The 24,341-nt window shown below is 36.2% G+C and overlaps 1 protein-coding gene across 1 annotated transcript in view; it reads left to right on the top strand.

Moving 5' to 3' along the window:
• Positions 1–23,863, top strand: part of DNAJC24 (DnaJ heat shock protein family (Hsp40) member C24) — a 56,657-nt gene extending 32,794 nt beyond the window's left edge. Inside the window, exons 3-5 of the mRNA XM_003412302.4 lie at positions 7,317–7,455; positions 18,197–18,265; positions 22,846–23,863. Coding sequence (XP_003412350.1) covers positions 7,317–7,455; positions 18,197–18,265; positions 22,846–22,976 — 339 coding nt within the window. The 3' untranslated portion in view covers positions 22,977–23,863. The remainder of the gene's footprint in view (positions 1–7,316; positions 7,456–18,196; positions 18,266–22,845) is intronic.
• The last annotated feature ends 478 nt before the right edge of the window (positions 23,864–24,341 follow it).

The following is a 24,341-nucleotide window of genomic DNA, read 5'->3' as shown; positions in this document are numbered from 1 at the left end:
TGTTGCTCATTGGTCCAGTTGTGAGGATTTTTGTTTTCTTTATGTTGAGGTGCAGTCCGCTGTGATGCTGGAAGCTATGCCACCGGTATTCGATACCAGCAGGGTCACCCATGGAGGACACATTTCAGCTGAGCTTCCAGACCAAGACAGACTAGGAAGAAGGACCCAGCAGTCTACTTCTGAAAAGCATTAGCCAGTGAAAATCTTATGAATAGCAGTGGAACATTGTCTGATATAGTGCTGGAAGATGAGCCCCCCAGGTTGGAAGGCACTCAAAAGATGACTGGGGAAGAGCTGCCTCTTCAAAGTAGTGTCAACCTTAATGACGTGGTTGGAGTAAAGCGTTCAGGACCTTCATTCGCTGATGTAGCACAACTCAAAATGAGAAGAAACAGCTGCGAATATCCATTAATAATCGGAACCTGGAATGAATGAAGTATGAATCTAGGAAAATTGGAAATCGTCAAAAAATGAAATGGAACGCGTAAACATTGATATCCTAGGCATTAGTGAGCTGAAATGGACTGCTATTGGCCATTTTGAATCGGACAATCATACAGTCTGCTATGCTGGGAATGACAGCTTGAAGAGGAATGGTGTTGCATTCATCGTAAAAAAGAACGTTTCAAGATCTACCCTGAATACAATGCTGTCAGTGATAGGATATCCATACGCCTACAAGGAAGACCAGTTAATACAACTATTATTCAAATTTATGCACCAACCAGTAGGGCGAAAAATGAAGAAACAGAAAATTTTTATCAGCTGCTGCAGTCTGAAATTGATCGAACATGCAATCAAGAAAAAAAAAAAAAAACCCAATCAAGATGCATTTATAATTACTGACAATTGGATTGCAAAAGTTGAAAACAAAGAAGGATCAGTAGTTGGAAAATATGGCCTTGGTGATAGAAACAATGCTGGAGATCAAATGATAGAATTTCGCAAGACCAATGACTTCTTTATTGCAAATACCTTCTTTCACCAACATAAACGGCAGCTATACACATGGACCTTGCCAGATGTAAATTTTTACAGATACTTAAAAATCACAAGTACACTTTTTATTTAATATGGATATGTACATATATGCGTGTATATACGCTTAATGTCCACAATGTGTTCTTTGAAATAGGACATTACATGACTTGGATGTTGTGCGAACACCATATCGTAGTCTGGTCCTCTTTTTTTTTTAAGCATCTCAAACAAGCTTTCTGCCTTAACAGCGATCATCGTGCTGAGAGGGATTCGCTTTTGTGTTTGGTCTTCAATCCAGCTCATTAGCAACTTCTCCATACCTGATACAGGTCCCTCTCACATTTTCGTTAGCCCTGTAGTTTTCAGTGGAGCCAATCCTTTAACTCCTTGGAGAATTTTTTCTTTGTTTTTGAGGATCGTGGTGATTGGCCAGTGCGACATGCCTAAGTTGTGAGCAATGGCATTCACTGATGTTCCACATTTGCACTGTTTAATTACCGTTTGTTTCACTTCCAGATTGATACTTGTCCTTTGCCTCTTGCTACTGCTATTACTAGCACTGGTTTGTTGCACTTGGGAGCCATGATACGCTTCATGGTAATATTTTTGAAGAACATTGAACAGAGAGATAATTTCTTTAACACTCAGGAGACACGTCATACAGCTGATTGGATGCTGCTCCCTAGGAGTCAAAGCATTCATGTTATATGGTCAACTTTTTAGATAGAAAGTACAGTACAATACATACCTAAGCCAGTAACATAGGCGCTTATTATGGCTATCAAGACATATGTATTATAGGTTATATTTGTACTGTACCATTATACGACTGGCATTACAACCACTTTATATACAAGAAACATGAGATACGTGTCTTGTGGATGGGAAGCTGTTGCGTTCCCTATGCCCTGTTCTCCAATCTGAACTCTCTTAATAACGTTATGGGACCAAAGATCTATGTGCAGTCAATGCCAAACGTTGCCCAAACAGATGTTATGTGGCACATGACTGTATGTAGGCATGTGTGTATGTATGTGCATACATACATATGTGTATCATTCCTGCTGTGGTTGAATTTGTGCTTTTATCCTCTACCTAAAGGTCTTTAGTGAAACATTTTACCGACCGTGTGTAGTCAATAAATGTGTTAAGAATAATAACATATCTAATTCTTCAATTATTTCACAAAACTAATCTTCATTAATGAGGAGTGACAGTTTGCATGACACTGCATTGCATATATCATTTTATCTTTATGGTGGCTATGGTATTGACAAATTGTTAGATATACTGTATACAACAGAAAAAGAAAAAGTAGGAATATGAAATCATGAACAGTTTGGATAGACTTGTTTTAACCAATTCCTATTGTGCTAGGACTAGTCGGTACCCCTTAGAAGTTAAAGTTTTGCATTTAAAATAAATATAAGCCATCTAGCTGATAATTAGCTTGAATACTTGTATACTTATGACCTCAGGAAATGATATAGCCCTACAGACATTTCAGTAGTTTGAAGAAGTTTTTGTTAAAGTTGTTAAATTTTTCTATACCTTTTCCTGGTTTACCCATCTATTTCCTTTCTAGAATAAATAGACCCTTCCGTAGACGGCTATTGTGGAAGTTTGTGTATTGCAAAATGGCAAAGGGGAACTGTTGTCCCATAGACCTAGTTCTTTACCAGTTGGCTAAGACGACCCTGTTGTCTGCATCCTTTACTTCCGGAAACTTCAGGGGCCAAATAGTGGGGAGTACTGATGCCCATGGCTTCCTCCTCCCAGCCATACTTAATTCTTGCTTTTTGGTGAGTGATGGTAGTAGGGACACCACAGCAGAATGGGCCTGACAGGTAGAAGTTTAGTTCTCCCATCTCTTTCAGATTTGAAGGAAAGCAAGACCTTGGAAACGAGCAGCTGACCAAGACTCCGAACTAGCACACTTCAGCTGGAGAGTGCTGCATGGAAGACTTCTTGGGGGTCTAGGACATTTTTTAGAAGGGAGATTGGAAGAGAAAAGGGTATGAGAAGCTGCTATGTGAGAGAAGTAAATGGAGAGAAAAGGAGTTGTTGGTCACAGGTGTGTCACACTCCTGACATTCATTCATTCAGCATTTATTGAGCATGGTCGTCCTTTTAACAGAGCAAGGAATTGAACAGGAAGAAGGACTAATTTTAGGGTTCAGATAATAAATTAGATTTGGGACATGTTGAGCTTGTAATGCTGACAAGATAGCTGTCTAGAAGGTATTTTGAAATGAGTCTGGAGTTCATGAAAGTTTGAAGCTAGAGATAGAGATTTAGCATTCTATTAATTACACTAAACTCATCTATTAACATGTAAAAACCAAAGTGAAATGTCCTTAGGGGCCACATTGATCAAATAATAAATAATTGCTAACTATTTGGGGATTTTTGTTTAATTTGCTCACAGTCATTGTCATAGTTGATTATTACATATCTTATTTGCAGTCAGTATTTTATAAATGAAAACAGCATAATTACAAGTGTGTAGTAAAGGATGAATGTATGCCCTAAATTTTTATTCAGTTTAAGACTTAAATAGCAAGCTATTTGTAAAATAAAATATTTTCCTTAAAAGAAAAGCATTAAAGTAGATAAACTACTATTTAGGTGACCTGAATTATTACCTCATTGGGTGGTGAGCAGTGTAGCATAAGACTATCTTGTGCATTTACTTTTAAAAAATACAATTTAATTTCAACTTTATATGTTGCTTAGTTGAATACAAAAGGTTATTTGGAGTTAACAGATATGTGAATTTTCACCAAAACCTTTTTGAAGTTGATAGAATTTTCACACTCTATTGTATTATGCTATTTTTACACCTTATAAATACATAAGTTTTTTTTTTGTCCTCTTCCGGTTTCTGTGTTAAATTTATCAGTGAACACCATTGCAGTGTTTGGTAGCTGAAGCCTGATGCAAATTGTGCACTTCTCTTTAGAAAAACAAAAAAAAATTAACAGGTTAAAATTCTGCTGGCATATTGTTAAGATTTTGTCAGTTTCTTTATCAGTGAAGTAAGTTGGTATTTGTACCAACAATGAAAAAAAGAGGTTGGCATTTATAATTAGTAAAAAAAAGGTGTCAAATATTAAACAATTTCTAACTTGGAACACTTAGTTTTCATTGTGATATTGTTGTTAAGTGCCATCGAGTTGATTCTGGCTCTTATAGAGACCCCATGTATAACAGAACAAAATGTTGCCCAGTTCAGTACCGTCCTCACAATAGTAGGCCTATTTGAGCCCATTGTTTAATCTTTAAGGTCCCTGGGTGGGCTGGTAACTGAAAGGTTGGTTGTTTGTTCGAACTCACCCAGTGGCACCATGGAAGAAAAGGCCTGGTGATCCACTTCCATTAAGATTACAGCCAACAAAACCTTGTAGAGTCGGTCTACTCTGTAACACATGGGGTCACCATGAGTCAGAATAGACTTGACAAGAGAACAGCTATTTCTTTATTGCATTAATTTGCAGCAAAGGTAGAATTTTTTTGTCTCATCTTTTAAAAGAACATCCTGAATGTAAAATATATCAAACTCAAGTATGATACTTGGCCTACACATAGCACCTGTGTATCATGTCCACACACGTGTCATGCTTAGTACATGTGGCACAGGCGTGTCACAGCTGCACCACACACTTAGCACACACATGTCACGGGCATGCCAGTTGCTTAGTGCATGCTTAGCACATGCATGTCACACTTGGCACACATGGCAACACTGTCACATGCTTAGCACATGCATGTCACGCACTCAGCATACACATGTCAAGACTGTTACACTTAGCACACACTTAGTGCAAAGTTAGCACATGCTTAGTACACACCTTGTTGAGGATCTTTCTCACAGGTTAGTCTGATCATAATACCAGCCTAACTGAGAAAGCCTTACAAAATCAAGAATTTGTTCTTGGCTGCCCCAAACTAAAAGCTATCACTACATTTTATCATGCATCATATACCAGTTCTATGATAGTAAAAATATAATTCTGTCTCTTTCACTAACTTGGTATTTTCCTGACTACTATTTTTTTTTTTATTAGAAATAAGTAGCTCACCACCTGAGGCTTTTAAGTCTGTTCTTTTGTGCTACTAGAATGCAATGTTATTCCATGACACGTGGTTCAATTAAAAAACCGCAGTTATAGCAAGAAAATAATTGTATCATTTGGGATGCTAAAGCATCAGTCCAGTCTTTTTGACAGAAAATTCCAGTACAAAATGAAGTTCTTAAAAGGAAAAATACAGTCTGTGGAAAGCTAATGATGGTTCATGAAGATATCAGGTCCCAATCCCTGGAACCTGTAAATGTTACCTTGTTTACAAAAAGGTATTGGTAGATGTAATTAAGTTAAGGATCTTGCAATGGGGAGATTATTCTGGATTACCTGAGTGAGCCATAAATACAGTCAAAAGTGTTTTTATAAGGGGGAGCTTTTACACATACAGAGGAGAAAGTGATGTGAAGACATTACAGAGAGAGGTGTGAAATGCTGGCCTTGAAGACTGGAGTGATGTGGCCACAAGTCAAGGAATGCCAGCTGCCATCGGAAGCTGGAAGAGCCCTCAGAGGGAGCACAGCACTGCCAACACCTTAATTTCACCCCATTTATACTTATTTTGGACTTCTGCCTCCAGAACTGTGAAAAAATAAATTTCTGTTGTTTTAAGCCACCAAATTTGTGGTAATTTGTTTCAGCAGCCATAAGAAACTAATATGCAGTCCAAATATGTCTAGGGTTTAAAAACGGAATACAACAGACTCTACAGTTTTTTAAGAAGCCTTAATTGCAAGGTTGTTATGGATTGACTCGTGTACCCCCAAAATGTGTGTCAGTGTCGCTAGGCCATGATTCCCGGTATTGTGTGATTGCCCACCATTTTGTCATCTGATGGGATTTTCCTATGTGTTGTAAATCCTACCTCTGTGATGTTAATGAGACAGGATTAGAGGCAGTTATGTTAATGAGACAGGACTTAGTCTACAAAATTAGGTTGTATCTTGTATCAGTATTTTTTGAGATAAAAAAGAAAGAAGCCAGCAGAGAGGATGGGGACCTCATTACCATAAGCAAGAAGAGCCAGGAGCGTGTACATCCTTTGGACCCAGGGTCCCTATGCTGAGAAGCTTATAGACCAGGGGAAGATTGATGACCAGGACCTTACCCCAGAACCGAAAGAGAGAGAAAGCCTTCCCCTGGAGCTGGCACCCTGAATTCTGACTTCTAGCCTCCCAAACTGTGAGAGAATAAATTTCTGTTTGTTAAAGCCATCCACTTGTGGTATTTCGTTATACCCGCACTAGATAACTAAGACAAAGGTCTATAAATAAAATGAAAAAAAAAAAAAAATTAGATTTCTGAACATCTGTTAGTGTTATCCCAAAATTATTTGAATGAATTGTCTCAAAATTTAGGTAACTTTTCTTCACTTGTTTGTGGAGAGGCTGCAGAAAAGCAAAAAACATATTGATTCAGAAGAACCGATAGATAAAAAGAGAAGAGAAAACCACAAAGGACATAGAAGAAAAGGAATAAAGAAAGGGAAAGTGTAAGTGAGGTATTCAATAAGCCACATTTATATCAGCATTTGAGAATTGATGTACTGTCATAAAACTTCATTATTGACCAAATAGTCTAAAGAAATTATTGCATATTAAAAATATTCTTAAAAATTTCTTAGACATCGGAAACTCACATAAAAAAGATTTCATTAATGAGTTAAATCATATTTAAATGTTTTGCTGAGTTGTATAAAATTGTAACTTTAAAATCCTCAAGGCTGAGCCAGAAAATGAAAAGTGTTTTATTTGTATAATTAGATACAATTTTATTTTAAATTATGATTGTATGGTCTCCTTTCATAAGAAAAACTTAGTAGTTCCTTTGCACTGGTATTTACAGCCAAGCACATTATATAAGGAAAACTTCATACTCTACAAAGTCTTGCTCTTCCTTTTTCATGTCCTGTTCTTCTGCACATACCTATTTCTGTTTGTGTTAGTCATCCTCCCTAGGTAAATTGTCCATGAGACCAGTGATTCCATCAGCAAATTATCCAGAAAATGCTGTCTTTGCACGTTGTGACAGATCATGTCACTGGTGGATTTATAGCTGCTCCAGTGGTCTAATTAACCTGGCAGTTGTCTCCTGTGCCCAACACTCTTTGTCTCATTGCCTTGCCATCTTAGTTTTCATCTTCTCATCACCTTCTGTCTTAACTAAAGCTTGGATTTACAATTTTTTTTTTTTTTAACTTCCTACCTCGACATAACCCTCTGTTTATTCCCTACCCTTACTTTTGATTGGCAGTACCATCCAGACAAACAAAGTGCAGATGTGCCAGCAGGAACAGTGGAGGAATGCATACAGAAGTTCATCGAAATTGATCAGGCATGGAAGATTCTAGGGAATGAAGAGACAAAAAAAGAGTATGACCTGCAGCGGCATGGTAGGTCCTTGTGGTGAGGAGCTGCAGCACCTTGGCAGCTCTGTGCAGCACGATCTGCAGCCGTTCCTGGGGAGCATTTTCCAGGGTGTTTTATTTTTTCCACCAAGTTATTACTGCCTTCTTCACTTCTCCCCTCCATCATTGTCTTTAATTATGTCTTAGTCTTAGTAGTGATTACTGTATATCCGTTGAGAAGTTAACAAAACTACGAGGATGTGCCTTCTTGGGAAGCTGCTTTTTATAACTAATGGAAAATGTTTAATTATTCATTCCTAATTATTATGCTTTCTATATTTTAAAAACTTAATATTAAATTTAATTATATACTGATTAAAATTTTAACTGTAGTAATTTTAAGACTGTATATCGTATAAATAGCCATCTAAAGGAAGATACTACATAGGGGTAACATCAGAAAGCACTCTTTGCTGTTGCTTAGATTGTTTTAAGCTAGGTTTTATGATTATCTCCAGGATAAACTATTCTATATGAGATTGTTATAAATGCTATTTTAGGAACACACATTACTTTAGCAGTTTTAAGTGATTTCTTTTTTGCATTTTAGAAAATAGCTTCTTAAAACAGTGCTAAGCTGTTGTGAAAAAGAAACGGAGAACGGAGAAATGTAGGTCAGGTTTGTCACACATGGACTGCAGTTACACAAAGTGATAGGCTGTCTTTCTGCACTGGCCTTGGGATAGGAGTCCTTCACCCTTCTGTTTTGAACCTTCAGTATGCACCCTACACGCTAATGGGGGGAGTCAATATTCAGTTAAAGCCAGTGGGGAAAACACTCCATTGCATACTGTCATAGTGCGCCTGGCTCAGCATGGACTCAAATGTATTGATAAAAGCTCACTGTCTCTGTAGCTGGTTATTGAATCCCCTTCCATGCCCAATGCTGGCATAGCATTAAACCTCACAAAGTGATTTTAAGGCTCCTACTACTGAGGTTATGAGTATTTGTTTTGAGAAACAAGGCTTTATTTTTAAACAAACAGCATTATAGGATAAAGCCAATGATACAAGTGGAACATAAGTTTATTTTCAGAGGGAGTTGTACAAATAAATATCTCTTGTAGGCAGCGCGTGATATCTTTGTGTGCAAAGACTTCATGAGCTATTTATGTGCTGGAGTATTTGTTTTTAATAGTGATTTACTCATTGAACTGATCAGTTCTATTTTTCTTTTTTAAGACTGATAAGATAATTTTTTTTTTTTAATGTTAAGAACCTGACAAGTTTGGATTATCTTCCACATATGGCTTGACTATTGGGTTCTACCTTTATTTGGCACATATGTGAGCATGTTCCTAACGTTACGTTGTGTTTGTACCTCTGGAAAAAGAATGAAGTGGCTCCATTTCAGCGTAAGCTCTATATGTAGATTAATCTTTTGATCCTTGGTTTATATGATATAATTGCTATGAAAGTGTTGAAACTAACACACGTGAATGTGTTGTGTGTGAGAAGTTCCCTGCATTCCTAAAGCCACAAAGCTCTACCGGAGATGATTATTCTCATCTTTACCAGGCTTTGCTATGTGGTGCCAGTTTGCTTAAGAAAAGAATAATTCACATAAAACTATACCCTAAGGAGGAGTGTAGGCTATGTGTTTGTACTGTCGCTCTGCATTTTTGCCACTTCACAGCCTGGGTACTTTTTAAGAACATATTAGTGAAATTGACTAGAAGCCTGTTGTCTGAAGAGAAGGGGCAAGGTAGGAATCAGGAATCAAAAAATACTCCGAAAGGAATCGGAAACAGGGTTAGAGAACAAAGAATCAGCATCTTCAACCTTTTCCCATTGCCTTTGGGAAGTCCTTGGAGCTGTGGATTTGTTTTTGAACTTTGAGTCCTTGCCTTTAAGGTTTTAATTGAAACAGTTACCGCCTACTGTATCATGGTGGGCTCTTGGAGGTCACCGATGATGTCACAAAGAAGTTTAAACAAACCAAATGCAGTGAGAGAACTGATTCATGATTCACATAAATAGCCATATCTTCTGCTTAGAATTTATATAATATCAGTTTGCTTTGCATATATTTCAAAAGGCTAATTACTGAGTTGGGTTATTCTTGGATAGCATTTTAGTACCTCAGATCTTAGTAGTACCAGAGGCTGTAAGTAGAATGCTTTGGGTTCAGTTTTAAATGGAGATCAGTCTGCTGTTCAGATAGAGAACAGAAGCATCCCTTATTCACATATAACTTGCTGATTTTAAACCTTTCATACCAGAGTGATTTCTCAAAAATCTCAGAAGAAAGCTAGTTTTACGTTGTCATTTCTTTTGACTACCAACATTAATTTTTCCGTCTTGACCCATCTTCAGTAAATGGCTCCTCAAAAGAAGGAAATGAACTTGAACTTCTAACAGTGAGGATTTAGATTTGATAGAAGGAAAACCTTTGAGAGTGATAATTTGTTAAAGACCAGGATAGGTTACCAAGAGAGAGAGAATTTGTTATAACCAGGTCAAAGCACTCTTTTTTCCTGGTCACCCCCTGGGGATATGGAAATAACTTTGTTATACAGAACTCCTTTTGCATGTGGTGATAGTTCATTGTAAAACTTTCTTTTCATATGGTGTGCTTTAACTATGTTTGTTTCCTGCCCTCTGTTAACTTTCTGTATAAAATAAGCTTGAGTTCTGTAATACTTGGGTAGGAGGTGGGAGATATTTTAACTGCCTAATGGTGAATGCTTTCCTGTCTTTCATAGCTCAAAATTGATGCTCTCTTATAGGGAAAGCCTCATCAATATTGGCCACAGCCATATAGGTCTCTAAAAAATCATTTAAAGGAGCCCTTGACATCCGTATTTTTTGCATCACAAAATAAATTACTAAATGAGTTATTTCTAATAAAGAAAAAAAGAACAATCTAGGGCAGACAGCCTCAAGTGTATGTATTTTTCTCCCTCTGCCTTCTTAGCTGACATTATGGGTCCATGTTGCCCTGGCTGAAGAAAATCAAAATCTAAAAAGGAATGAGTAATATTCAGTTCCCAGAGATTTTACATTTTGAAAGCAGTGCTAACTAGTAAATTTAATCAATTAGTTCTAGTTGGCATATTTACGTTATTATTTCTAAGGCTGCTTCCAGTGTTCCCTTGAAAGGCATGTAGTTATTCAAGACTAAGCGTTGCATTTCTGACAACCAGTTCAGCACTTTGGAAAATCTTTTCAGGATTTATAAAATGTCCTCATGAAGAATATCAGTTGGATGGATTTTGGTGCCTTTTTAAATCTCATGGGGAGTTTTCTCATATTTTAAGCACATTAAAAAACGTATCAGAAGGATATCATGGGAAGGTAATAGAAATCATGATTCAATAGCTTTGTAATGTTATGGCCACGCAGGTGACCCAGTGGCTTTTTACAGTGACACAGCCTATGAGTTAGGTTACTTCTCTGTGATCTGAGGAGGAACAAACCTTGAAATGAGACCAGTTAAATTAAAAAATGTATTTTTAAAAGTAAAAGTTATGCTTGGAATCCTTGCTGGTAGATTATTATATATTAAGATGTATCTTGGTTCTCTCTTAGTGGATTATTTTGTAATGCGGCTCCTTCACCTACATGGCCAACTACTTGGAGACACCCGAAACAGCCTGACTCAGAAGGGGGTGGGTCAGACATTGTAGAGTGTGTCTTTGCTCAAAGCTGATCAACTACTCACCATAGCTAGATACAAAACATTTCTTGTGTGGTATTATGCACTTTACTTGTCCCTTTATTAGGATAACTATTTGAGGATGGGAGATAAATATGTAAATGTAGGAGCAAACAAGGAACATATCTTAAAACCCCACCAACTTTTATATGTCAGACAACTGAATCAGCATGTAATTTCTTAAACTCAAAAGAAGAATCCTTCCTGAAAAGCATGTTAATGTCAAAGACTGATTAACTCCATAAGAAGGAAAACAATATACTTTCAAGTGTAGTTAATATGAATTTAGAGTAACTGTTTTTTTTGTTAGGAATAATGACTGAAGGCCAGTTGATAGTTGGGTAAATTATGTCCTAAAACAGAACCTCACAAAATACTTGAATTCATAATATTAGGGATTCCATTTATGGCCATATCAGTGTATTTCCACTTGATTTTAGGAATTTCAGAATTGGCTGTAAAAATTTGCTTCAGGTAGAACTTGAAGATAAACATCAGGGGTAGGTTTTTTTGGTGAATGTTTCTGGGAAAAGTAAGTTTGTGAAATGATGCAGAAAATCCATTAAGACAGATAGGGACTGACATTTTCTTCAGAGGGAGAGAAAGGAATATAGAAAACTTTCTGTGACGGTCTCCTTCTCCCCATTTATTTGTTACAAAATTGGTGAGTACTCATATTTGTTACTTTACTTGGTACAAATAACTTCTTTGTAATGAAAATGTATTTTTAAGAGGCTTCATTCTCAGTGATTTTTCATAAAAATTTGGCTAGTTTCAAATATTTTGAAAACCTAAGGGCAAGATTATAGTTGTAATTCTGGTATACTTGAACACAATTAGAAGTTCTGGTTTAACAGCAGGAGAAAAATGTAGGATTTTATGATGTTTGTGTGTCCATCTCTAATCTCTCTCCCAGTTTCTACCTGGGTACGTGGCCCAGTTAAAATCAGTGGCTCCAAAACCAAGACCAGGTCTCCTTTCTCGGTGCTTTTTTCCCCTCACATATTTACTTTATTCTGTTTATAACCAATGAATCAGAAGTGTCAGTTGACATTCCTTCCTTTTTAATATATTCTTTCCTACGTGATCTTTTTATTCTCACAACTGCCACAGTAGGCCATATCAGACTATAAACACATACACAGATTATTTCCATAGCTGCTAATTGGCCTTCCATTTCTGTTACCTTCCCCTCCCACAGTCCTTTACATTTTGATTGGTGTTTCTTTATTCTTATGGAGCTCTGGGTGCACGGTGGTTAAGAACTTGGCTGCTAACCAAAATGTCGGCAGTTCAAATACACCAGCCCCTCCTTGGAAACCTGATGGGGCAGTCCTACATTCTCCTATAGGGTAAGCTATAAGTTGGAATCGACTTGACAGCAATGGGTTTGGGTTTTTTGTGTTTTTTTTTTAATTCTTACTCCTCTGTGTAAAGAAATCTAAAGTGTCCCCTTTCCTCCCCCTCCCAATACGACACTTACCCATTCACTTGAAATTTAAGTGGGACGGAAATACTTAACCTTGTCCTAGATTACTTTTCCAACCTATCAGAAACCCCCATTCTACTTCACAGTTTACTCTTTGTTCAGCGTCCAACTCAGGTCTGCCCCCCGCCTCCCAGACCTCTCCTGACATTCTGTATAGACTATGGCTTTGATAATAATGAGTCAGTTTTAATAAGACTGACAATAGCAAAAAGTACATAAGATTTCATAACACTGTTACAAATCCAGACAAGGTGAAGAGTTACGGACTTCCTAAACTGTAGTTACTTTAGATCCTTCCTCTCCTTTCCCCCTAATAATAGATTGGTTTTTTTTTTTTTTTTTTTAATGGTCTGGTGTATTCAGATCAACACAAACATTATGGGATAATAGCTGTTAAAATGACTGCCATTTAGTGAACACTCAGTGGGTTTTAGGACTGTGTTAATTGTCTTTTAAATTTTGCTCAACAGTATCTAACAACCTTGTAAGGAAGGTATTAATATCTAATTTCAAGAGAAAAAATCTGAGGCTCAGGGAGATTAAGTCATTTGACTAAGGTCCCATAACACTAATTTGGAAGCCATTCTCTCTGACTCTCATTACTGTGCTGGGCTACTAGGTTTTTAATCAGTTGCATACATTCTGCTATTTTTAATTCCCAAACAGTTAGGAATGAGGCATTTTTTTGGTCAGACTGAGAAGCCAGGCCTGTTTCTGTCACTGTTCTACCTGCTTGGTAGTGAAACAGGACAAGTTCAGTTTCCATGGTTTCATTTGGTTTATACCCAGTTTATAAAAGCTCCAGAGTTATCCAAGTCCATGCTGAAGCCACAAGTTGTAATTTTTCTTCAGTTATGGAAGGCCTTACAACTGTGACTCTTTAATTTCATCAGGGAGAGGATTATAGGGCTTTATGATTTAATGAAGAGGTTTCGAGTTAAATGTTAACTGATTCTGAATCTCTTATTAAGTTAGAGACTTTTCTAAGGACAAGGAAAATGATTATCTTCAAGTTACTTTCTATATGAAAAATTTAGTATAATAGTACAGTGATTTTTAAGAATGAGGCAATTGTTTAAAATTAAATTATTTGGTTTTAAAACAAGCAAGAAAGATATTGAGTCAGATCTGAAAGAAAACACTGCTCTTTACTTCTTGGTTTAACTTACACACGCAGATGATTTCTTTAGTGTAAATTTGAAATAAACTTGAAGCCTTTGAAATGGCTTCTGTTCTATTATTTAAAAATAAATACAGTGGGCTGATTGCTAAATGAGAACATTCTGGGGATTTATTGATCTCTTGAGTAACATGACATTACTGCACATGAATAGTAGGGACTGAGCTGCAGATGGACTTGATCTTTTGGCCATGTTGGGTTTAATGAGCCTTTTAGATATCTCAGCTGTAGTGAATAAAGTTGAATTCCTCTCGCCTGTGGCTTTTTGCTGCTTTTTGAAAAGTTATATTTATTTATTTATTTTTGAACTGTAGCTACAGTTAGAAAAGGTTTCCTGGGATTAGGAAGTGCAATTATTTAAGCAGCAAACAAAGAGTTGTTTTAGAAATTTTACTATCATTAGGAGAAAGTTTAAAAAGACTGGAATCCCATTGTCTTGTAAGAAGTAAGAAATATTTATTGATTCCCAAATGGAGCTGAAAAAAATCTTTCCTCTTTTAGAAAGTTGTGAATGACCCAGCAAGAGCTCTAGTAAGCTTTACTGAACCAAGCTGCTAATAGTTATTTAATGTTATTCTTCAGTGTGAAAGAATCTCCGTAGATTTTCCTTTTAATCTCTTTGAATTGCAGGCTCATAAACCTCTCTGATGAGTCCTGCCAGTGTTTTCTTAGATCCCACCGTTGAGACAATGGAGCCACAGAATTCTTTCACCTCTTGTTGTCAGACAAATCCAATAGAACACAGGGTCAGAAGGGCCAATACTTCTAAAGATTGAAAGATTCTTTTTTCAAGTAACCTCATAAATTATTTGATTTTATCATAATATTCCTCAGGAATCTTTCTTCAACTCTAACATACTGCTTTCTATATGTAAGTAAATTTGGAAATTTCTCTTATCTCCATATTTGGTTAAGCTTGTGATCATCACAGCACAGGGTGTGAACATACCTTTCTATGTTTCCAGATACCTTAGAAAATCTGAACCCATTCACTTCAAAAGAATCGGGAATCATGTAGTGTCATTAGACGTAAGAGCACACCAAATGCTATGCAATGCTTTTCTTTCCAAATGGCTGTTTTTGGTTGGTTTTGGTTTTTGGTAGTTATTACCATTCTGAAGTTAAGATTCTAGATTTAAAATACTAGATGTCTTCCTTTAATTTATTAACCGCTTTCTAAGTTTTTGTTTCCTCAACATATTTAGTAGTGTCATTTTCTAACCAGAGAACTCCATAGCTTTTGCATCTTCAGATACCTATAAAATGTTCATTGTAATGACCAAAAATATTTATAATATGTAATACTAAAGAAAACTAACTTATCTCTTTTGCAGATTCCATGCCTATTTCTAGACAATTATCAAAGCTAATTACAGGGTTGTTGTGATTACTTTAGGGAATAGAGAAGAATTGAGTTTTCTAATTATAACCACAATAGTGGACAAGCAGAGATCATTGTTTAAAAAGAAAGAAGGGAAGAAAAAAAACCACATTGATTTGTTTGTGTTCCTTCCTTGTAATAGTAATGGTAGGGGGGTGCTGTTGCCCCATTCCCTGGACACCTGCCTCTCAACAAAGGATCTTGGTCACCCCCTCCCCCCACCTCCCACATTTAGATTCACCTTTTACTTGTATGTACCCCCTCTGCTCATTATACAGTTCTCCAGGGATCCAATTTTCCCCTAAGTTAATCACTTCAGCCTTTTTCAGAAGTTGTTAGATTACAGTCCTTTCAGAAAATACACATTTTCTCATGAGACTCATTCTTTCCCCTAACTTTTCTTTCCTTATCTCTATTTAAAATGTGTCCACTGAGTCTCAGGCACTGTCTTTTTATAGCTTTGCATTGAAGTATAACATACAGAGAGAGAAGTTCTTAAATCCTAAGTATACACACCCATTTAACTGGCATCCTAGAAGGCCCCTTGTGACTCCTTCCAGCCACTCCCCTCCCCCCGCTTATAACATCATAGAGTAGCTTTGCCTGTTACATTTCCTATACTGGGAATCATATAGTATGTTCTCTCTTGAGTCAGGTACTGACTTTTAAAAACAGGCTCCCCACAGAAATTTGGACTGTGTGCACATGGTATTGAATAATCAGGTCAATATATAGATTTTAGACACAGCCACGGAACATGGACATATTTTAATATACTCCTTTTACCATGAAATATGGTCTAAGCTGATCTTTCAACCAAAAAATAGGTTAAAGGTCCTATGGATAGAAATAAAGCAGAGGAAAAAATAATGAAAATATAAAAGCCACTTTTCTGAGTGGGTGGAATAGTAGAAGGGACTACAAGATGTTATAGTAACTAGGTGAGAATAACAATTGCTTTCCAGGAGAGGAGCAGAACAATAGAAACGTGACTTGCTTGGCAGTTATATTTGCCAATTATTTCTGATTATTTAAAAATGGCAAAATAGAACATATATGAATGGGTTTTGTGTTTTTTTGTACAATTATAGGTGTCCAGGATTTGGAGCCCTGGTGGTGCAGTGGCTAAGAGCTTGGCTGCTGACCAAAATGTCTGCAGTTCGAATCTACTGGCCACTACTTGGAAACCCTATGAGGGATTTCTACAGGGTCATTATGAGTCATAATTGACTCGATGATAACACGTTTGGTTGTTTTTTAGTATAGGTTAGATGAAGGCGGCTTATTTGTCTTGTCATTATCTCTGTCTTTTCTGATTTACTTTAATTGATTTAAAAATTGCTTAAGATACCTGTAAGATAGCTGGACTATAGAAAACTTGGTTGTTAGTTGATTTCACCTATTTTTGCCCCAAATAGGAGCTGTTCAGTGCCAGTTATTACCTCCCTTCCTCAAATCTAAAACAGCGTTTCACTTCCTCATTCAAATACACTACCCTGGCCCTTCTGACATAAAAAGATAGATGAATAAGAAAATTAAAACATGGTAAGATTTTTTTTCTCCATCCTTGAGACTTGTAGGTAGAATGCTTTCTTTAAATTGGGATTAACTGAATGAGGAATAACTGAATAAAATATAGCAAACATACTTTATATGGAATGTGGAAATGTTTTTGTTTTCCTCAGAAATTAGCATCCTGATACATTCTGCATAAGCTCTTCAGCGAGCCTACAGAAATGGAAGAACCACCCTCGACCTCTGTGCAAGGTCTATATATCTTTGGATTTTAGGGAGAGTCTAATAGACTGTTGGTACCCAGTAAAAATGAAGTGATATTAATATTTGACATACCTTAATAAAAAGCCATGGTGAGTTCAAAATATTGTATAATCTTTTCATCTATTATAAAATTGTGTAACTCACCAATAAATTTTGAACAGGCAGTTATTAAATATAATTAAATTGCAGGCATTCACGCAAGGGAACAAAGGGAAGCAGTCTCAGCAAGTGAACAAGAGACTAGTGAGACAGCTAAAGAAAATTTCATTAAGGTGGGGGGTGGATTTTAGTAGTTTCTTTTTTAAGCATTGACTTATTGAAGAACAATACAAGCATACAGGAAGTATAATATGCCATCTGTAGCTCTTTTTTTTTTTTTTTATCCCAAAGTGCATGCTTAGGCTACCTGGACCATACTCTTTGAATTCAGGTTGAATTCCAGGCTTCCTTGGACCTTTCATCTGTAGGGAAAACTTTGGCCCAGAAAATAGCAGTGAACATCAATATAATACAGTTAATGAGATTATTGAAATATTAAAGTAATTCTCCTTGTGAGTTATCATTCTTTTCTAAGCAATTAAAAATCAGATGACTAATATCCTCTTATATTTAGGTAGAGCTTTCTGGGTAGTGCTTTCTACTTCAAAGCACTTTTAGCCTAATCTCATTCGAAGCGCACTCTCCTGAGGTATAGATGAGGAAGAGAGAACCCTTGCTTTAAGAGATGAAAACACGGATACACCTAAGTTTAGAAAACTAAGAAAATATTACAGCTAGCTAAGGTCCAAATACTCCATCCGCACTGCTGCCTTATTGACAGATACAGTTTATCTGACAAAAAATGTCCCTTTCGCCCATACAAAAAAAAAAAATAATAGCTGGTCACAATTGTCAGATTGACTTCATGGCTTTACATGTTGCATATTTATAGGAAAATGGGATAGATTTTGACCGTTAAAGTTTATGACAAGTGGTGTGTTACGGATTTTTCAGTCAGCTGAAGTCAGTAGTCACAAAACTTGTCAAAAGTAGTGAGCTGATTTTTAATGGTAGGTATATTAGAATTGGGTATATATAATTGGTGTATATAGGGTCGGTATGAGTAGGAATTGACTTGACGGCAGTGGTTTTGGTTTGTTTTGGATATTAGAATTGTAGGAACCAGGCTGGAGCTGCCTTCTCAGCATTCTTTATGGTTATAAAGTATGAAAAGTAAGTGTTTAATTTTATATTTTACAGAAGATGAGCTAAGAAATATTGGACCGGTAGATGCACGAGTATATCTTGAAGAAATGTCCTGGAATAAAGGTTGGAACTTTTTTTTTGTTTTTTTGCTTGACTACAGTGAAGAAAAATATTAGGAATTTTCAGTAAGAAAATTAGATGTTAGGTAATTTTTTTTTTAACTACTTTGGTTTTTGCATCACTATCTGTGTAATATGATAAATAAAGTCAAAGATGATAATTTTTCTTATGTTGACAATTGAAATGAATTCCTGTTAGAATTTTTGTTCATTTTTCTTTATATGGAATCATAAACTGCCAGGGCATATGCTTCTACTTTGATGCTAGATTTTACCCTCACTTTTTGATTATTTTTTAAAAGGAAAAGAATAATCTGTCACTCCACTTGACCTATCAAGAAGTCATATCTTTTTTTTCTCTTTTCTATTACTAGAACTTTAAAATTTAAGTCCAGTTTTATTTCCCAGTTCTTATGATTAATTCTGTAAATTACAGTGGTTATCTAATATCATTAAGTTAGGAAAACGAACTTTTCTAAATGGAAACTATGAGTCCACACTTCCATGTTTCTCTGAGGAAAATCTTGCTATTTCCTAGATTTTATATATTTTTGGAGCCCTGGTGGCACCTTGGTTAAAGTGCTCAGCTGCTAACCAAAAGGTCAGTGGTTTGAACCTACCAGCCGCTCCACAGAAGAAAGATCTGACAGTCTGCTTCCATGAAGATTACAGCCTTGGAAACCCTATGGGGCTATTCTACTCTGTCCTGTAGGGTTGCTCGAGTCAGAATTGACTTGACGGCAGCAGGTTTGGTTTAACCCTATAGCTTTGTTATTCACCCAGGCTATGAATACCCTAGGCATTTATAAAAAATTTAATAGTGAGTACGGATAGGTAGAGCACATTCTTCCTGAAACCACAGGTTTATTTGGAATATATTTTAATTGGAAATTCTCAACTTTCAGTGTTCTTGGGGAGTTGGGTCACAAGCCATATTGACTTAGAAGGGGAATCATGTTTTTGCCTATGTTGCCAGTCCCAACACCACACCCTTTTCCCCTAATGAAATCCTATAGTGGAAATTCTTATTTGCAGTGAATAATTGGAAAATTTGATGGTTTTGTATAATTGAGGTTCCCAGTGGTGGTGATAGTTTTATCATAGTAAGGAAGGAGAGCTACTGCTGTGAAAATAGAATACACCAATGACACAGGCTGTCGCTGCTAGTCTGGGGAGGGGACAGTCGAAAGCATATGATTTAGCATTGAGACTAGGGAGACCTGCCCAACTAGTTTTTTGAAAATATAGTTGTGTGTTGTTATCTTATCAGTCAGTGTATGTATGTGTCTGTGTTTATTCTCTTATTAGACAAATCAGTTCTTCTTGCTACAGTTGATCGGGCTCATATATTTTGTTTCTAGAAAGCAGAGATTCCTGATACCACGGTAATGGTAAAAACTGTGGTTTTTACCTTTTAAAAATATAATTTTAAAAAATATAATTTAAGATTTTATTTTAAATTAAGAATATGGATTGATGGTGGTTCAAGTATCTGTTCAGTCAACAAATATATGAGCTCTCTGATACAAGTGAAACTGCCAAGTTATTGAAGGAAATATACCGCATGAAATCATGAAGAATTGTGCCTGGTACTCCCAACGGCAAACTCAATAGTGAAGAAGATAAAGAATTCAAACTATAGCTAAGTTAATCAGTAATAAGTAGCTATAGCATTATAGGATGTTAGAGGAGTGTTATAAGATGTCCTTAGATGCTTATTTGGAGCCCTCGTGGTGCAATGGTTAAGAGCTACGGCTGCCAACCAAAAGGTCGGCATTTCAAATTCACCGGCCGCTCCTTGGAAACCCTCTGAGGCAGTTCTGCTCTGTCCTACAGGGTCGCTGTGAGTCAGAACCGACTCAACAGCAACAAGTTTTGTTTTTTTTTTTGTTTATCCATATAAGAGAAAATACTGAGCAACAATTGCATGAAGCCATTATTTTTGCAGGAATATTTAAAACTAATCACCTATAAGTTTTCAAGTAAAAATGTTTCAATTGAAAAGGGCAGGCTTGGCAGATGAAGTAAAATAAAGTGTGATCAATTGAGCAAGTAGAAAATTGTTCTGAGATTCTTTCAGGGTCAATTTCAGAACAGCCTTGGAAGGGGAAGATCCAGAACAGAACAGTTGATAAAACCCTACAGGATAGATATAACCACACTGTCGTCTGCTTGATCAAAGGACATTTCATCAACTGAAACGATGCATTTGCTTAAAAGGCATATGTGAAGAACTGTTGAGACTGTTGAGAACTTATGAGACGTTTCCCTTAGAGTTAGGAAGTTCAGTTTGTTGGTTTTCATTCAGTATATTTAAAATGATTTCTGTTATGATATCAATTTGTAAAGGCATGACAATAGAATACTTTAAGAAGGAATTTTCAACAAGATAGGAGTTTTTAGTGAGTAGCCCATGGAGCCCCTGCATCACTTACTGAACACATGTCACTTCAAATTGTTTCTCAGTGTTCACTGAGGTGGTTAAAAAAAAAAAAAACAGACGGGGAGATTTAGTTTTAAGAAAATCATTGGTTAGGATATATACTTTTTTGAAAAGTTAATAAAACATTTCACTTTGAAATCATGCTCTACTACATATATATATGTTGGGTCAGACAGGGAAGATGGTCAGCAGTTTTTAACTCAAGATTAAATTACTTTTCTCTATGGAGAAAAAAGGCATTGTGATGAAGATTATACAGGATTAGGTCAATGAATTCATATTTTCCTTACTGATAAAAGAGGCACATAAAGTTGACTTAGTAGCTAATTTTTCTAAGGCTGAACTTGATTAGAGCAATGACAAGGCAGTTGAATTTTTTTTTTTTAAACTGCATATGATGGAATTTAAATGTTAGAAAATGAAGTTTAAAAACTGAATAAACAGATTTGACTGTAGGAAATCATGAGTCCTCTGAAATTTATCTCTAATAAAAAGTTAAGACAGTAGTAAAAATAGATTGTAATGTTTTTCTTTGACAGTCATTTCTCACAGATAGTAAAATGGATATCCAGTGGATCCAGAGATCCTTTCATTCACAGGGCACAAGCATTTCAGCTTCTAAGGAAGATGATAAACTTAATAAAATTTCTTCCAATAGTAGACGAAACATTGCACCATATTGCCTTCTTTGGGCAGTCTCTCTTCAATGATTCTGTCTTGTTGGCTCATAAATTATTATATACAACACATACACATAGAAAAACAAATAACCCCTGGTATCATGTGTATATATTTGAGTCAGGATCCTTAAAGTAATAGAATACTAGAACAGAAAGTATCCATATGCTAAATTTGTTAAGCAACTGAGTTAGCATAGATACATTGCAGGCAAAAGCCTCAAGCTCCGGGACTCAAGCTCCGGGACTGTGAGAATGGGTATGGCTTTGTTTTCCTCCGGGACTGTGAGAATGGGTATGGCTTTGTTTTCCTCCGGGACTGTGAGAATGGGTATGGCTTTGTTTTCCTCAGCCCTTCATAGCTGTGTTTCAGACAAATTGAGAAGAATGTAAAATGTACATGAATTTTAAGAAAACAGAAGACTTCAAGTAAATAGCATGGGTCCTTTCTGAGCACTCCCTCTCCTCCCAGGATTTTTGTACTCTTAATTCATAGCTTCAGTACATTTCTTCTACAGATAAAGACTGTAGACAATTTTTAGAAATACACTGCCTCTATGCAAGACATTTTTCTAGCTTTCATTTAAATACATTTTCTCTTTACTGAATGCATTAGCTTTCTAGGACTACCATAACAAATTGCCACAAAGTAGGGGCTTAAAACAACAGAAATTTATTCTCTCGTAGTTCTGGAGGCCAGAAGTCCAAATCCAGGCTGTCAGCAGGGTCATGCCCTCTCTAAAGGCTCTAGGGAATCTTTCCTTATCTCTGTTGGCTTCTGGTAGCCCTAGGTGTTCCTTAGGTTGTGGCAGCATAGCTGCAATCTCTGCCTCCATTGTCACCTGGCGTTCTTCACTATGTGTCTCCCCTCCTTTTATAAGGACATGAGTCACGCTGGATTAGAGCCCACTCTACTCCGCTGACCTCATGTTAGCCAATTACATCTGCAAGTACCGCGGTTTCGCTTTCTGCAGTGTGCTGTGTGCTGTCTGCTATGCGCAGAAAGTTAAATGAAAATGTTACATGAGTACACGGCATCATGAAAGCTCACGCCGTCCTGCTCCATCATTCACGTAGCTTTTATTACAATATACTGTTATAAATGTTCTATTTTATTGTTTTTAATCTCTTGCTGTGCCTAACTTATAAATTAAACTTTATCATAGGTATTTATGTGTAGGGTGAATCATAGTATATATAGGATTTGGTACTATTTGTGGTTCCAGGCAACTATGGGAGGTCTTGGAATGTATCCTTCATGGAGAAGGGGGGGCTACTATATTTCCAAATAAGGGCATATTCAGAAGTACTGGGGAGTAGGACTTAGACTATCTTTTTCAAGTGAACACAAAACACTGAGCTTCTTTGTCTTAGATTTTCTATGGAATATATATTTTTTTTAAAGTATTAACAAAGTCGTTACTTGTGATCATTTAAATCATATATATATATATTTTTTTGCAGATGATCACTCTTTTTCTCTGAGCTGCCGATGTGGTGGAAAATACAGTATTTCCAAGGATGAAGTGGAAGAAGTTAACCTGATTTCTTGTGATACATGTTCACTGATTGTAGAACTCCTTCATTATAGCTGAAGTTATTCACTACTTGGAATCCTTTAACCATGTATTCAGACATGTTGAGGAGAGTCCATTTGAACTAACATATGAAGCTCAAATAAGTACATTTCTCTTCATTGTCATCTCTGTTATTTGTTGAGAAAATATAAGATTGTTAAGCAGAGGCCACCTCAGATTAATAGAAAATTAATTTAGTTATATTTATTTATAATTTATACTCACCGATTGTCCCCCAAAATATGAATTAGAAATTAAATTTAGTCAATTCCTGTTTAAGAACTTTTATTATTGGTTTGTTTTCTCCTTGGTACAAAATAAGAGTTTTCTTTTTCCTCCTGTTTAAATGGGTAACAGTGTCATACTCGTTTACCGAAAAAGCAGATGATGTTTCTAGCTGCTTATAGGTCTATCCTACATCTATCTTAAATTCTAGGGTTGTTGGAATTAAATTAGAATCTTTGTAAATAACATACGAACCTAATATGGATATTCATAAGGTTATTTCAAAGTTAATAAAGAAGACAGAGTGCCAACAACAGAGAAAAGTATGCCTTTAGAGGCAGAAGTTTCAACTCCATTCCTGGCCCTATATTTTCAAATCATATGGCTATACTGAAAAGAAGGATTCCTGGTGGCACAACAGTTAAGCACTTGGCTGCTAACTGAAAGGTTGGTGGTTCAAACCCACCCAATGGCTCTGCAGGAGAAAGACCTGGCAATCTGCTCCCATAAAGATTACAGACTTCAAGAGCCTGTGGAGTTACTATGAGTTGAAATTGATTCGATGGCACCTAACAACAACGGTAACATACTGAGGCATGGAATAAGCTCTTGAACACTGCCATGTTCAATTTCAGAATGTAATTTTTAAAAAAATAATAAAAAATTTGAAATGGGTACACTAGTTTCCTTTTCATTGCAGATTATTTAGATTATTAATGCCTGTATTTATGAATAGTGAAACCACTGGACTGCTTGTGTAATGAAATGGGCTTTTTATGTATTTTTTATTACAGCGGACTGTAGATGTCATAACTCTTTAATGTTTATTTTTCTTCATATATAATGTTCTGTGTACAATATAAGTCAGCATTTAAAGAACCTTAAGGAATCCTTTAAGTGATCACTGAAAGTTTTTAATTTAACTTCGTATGAGTCGGCCAAGCATATGACGTAGAAGGTTTTTATGTGAAACTCTTGGTATTGTCAGATTGGACTTCTAAACAAGAGTGGTTAACTACTTTCACTCTCAAATGTGATTGAAGTATAAGGCATGGTCAAGAAGAGTAGATTAATTATACCAGTAACACCAAACATTGTACAAGTGAGGTAGTCTTCCAGGTTTTTCCCCTAAAAATATTTTTATATCTGTCAAAAATT

This window comes from Loxodonta africana, chromosome 7, assembly GCF_030014295.1.
Source record: "Loxodonta africana isolate mLoxAfr1 chromosome 7, mLoxAfr1.hap2, whole genome shotgun sequence".
In the NCBI taxonomy this organism is placed as follows: Eukaryota; Metazoa; Chordata; class Mammalia; order Proboscidea; family Elephantidae; genus Loxodonta; species Loxodonta africana.
This window is presented reverse-complemented; position numbering and strand designations above follow the sequence as displayed.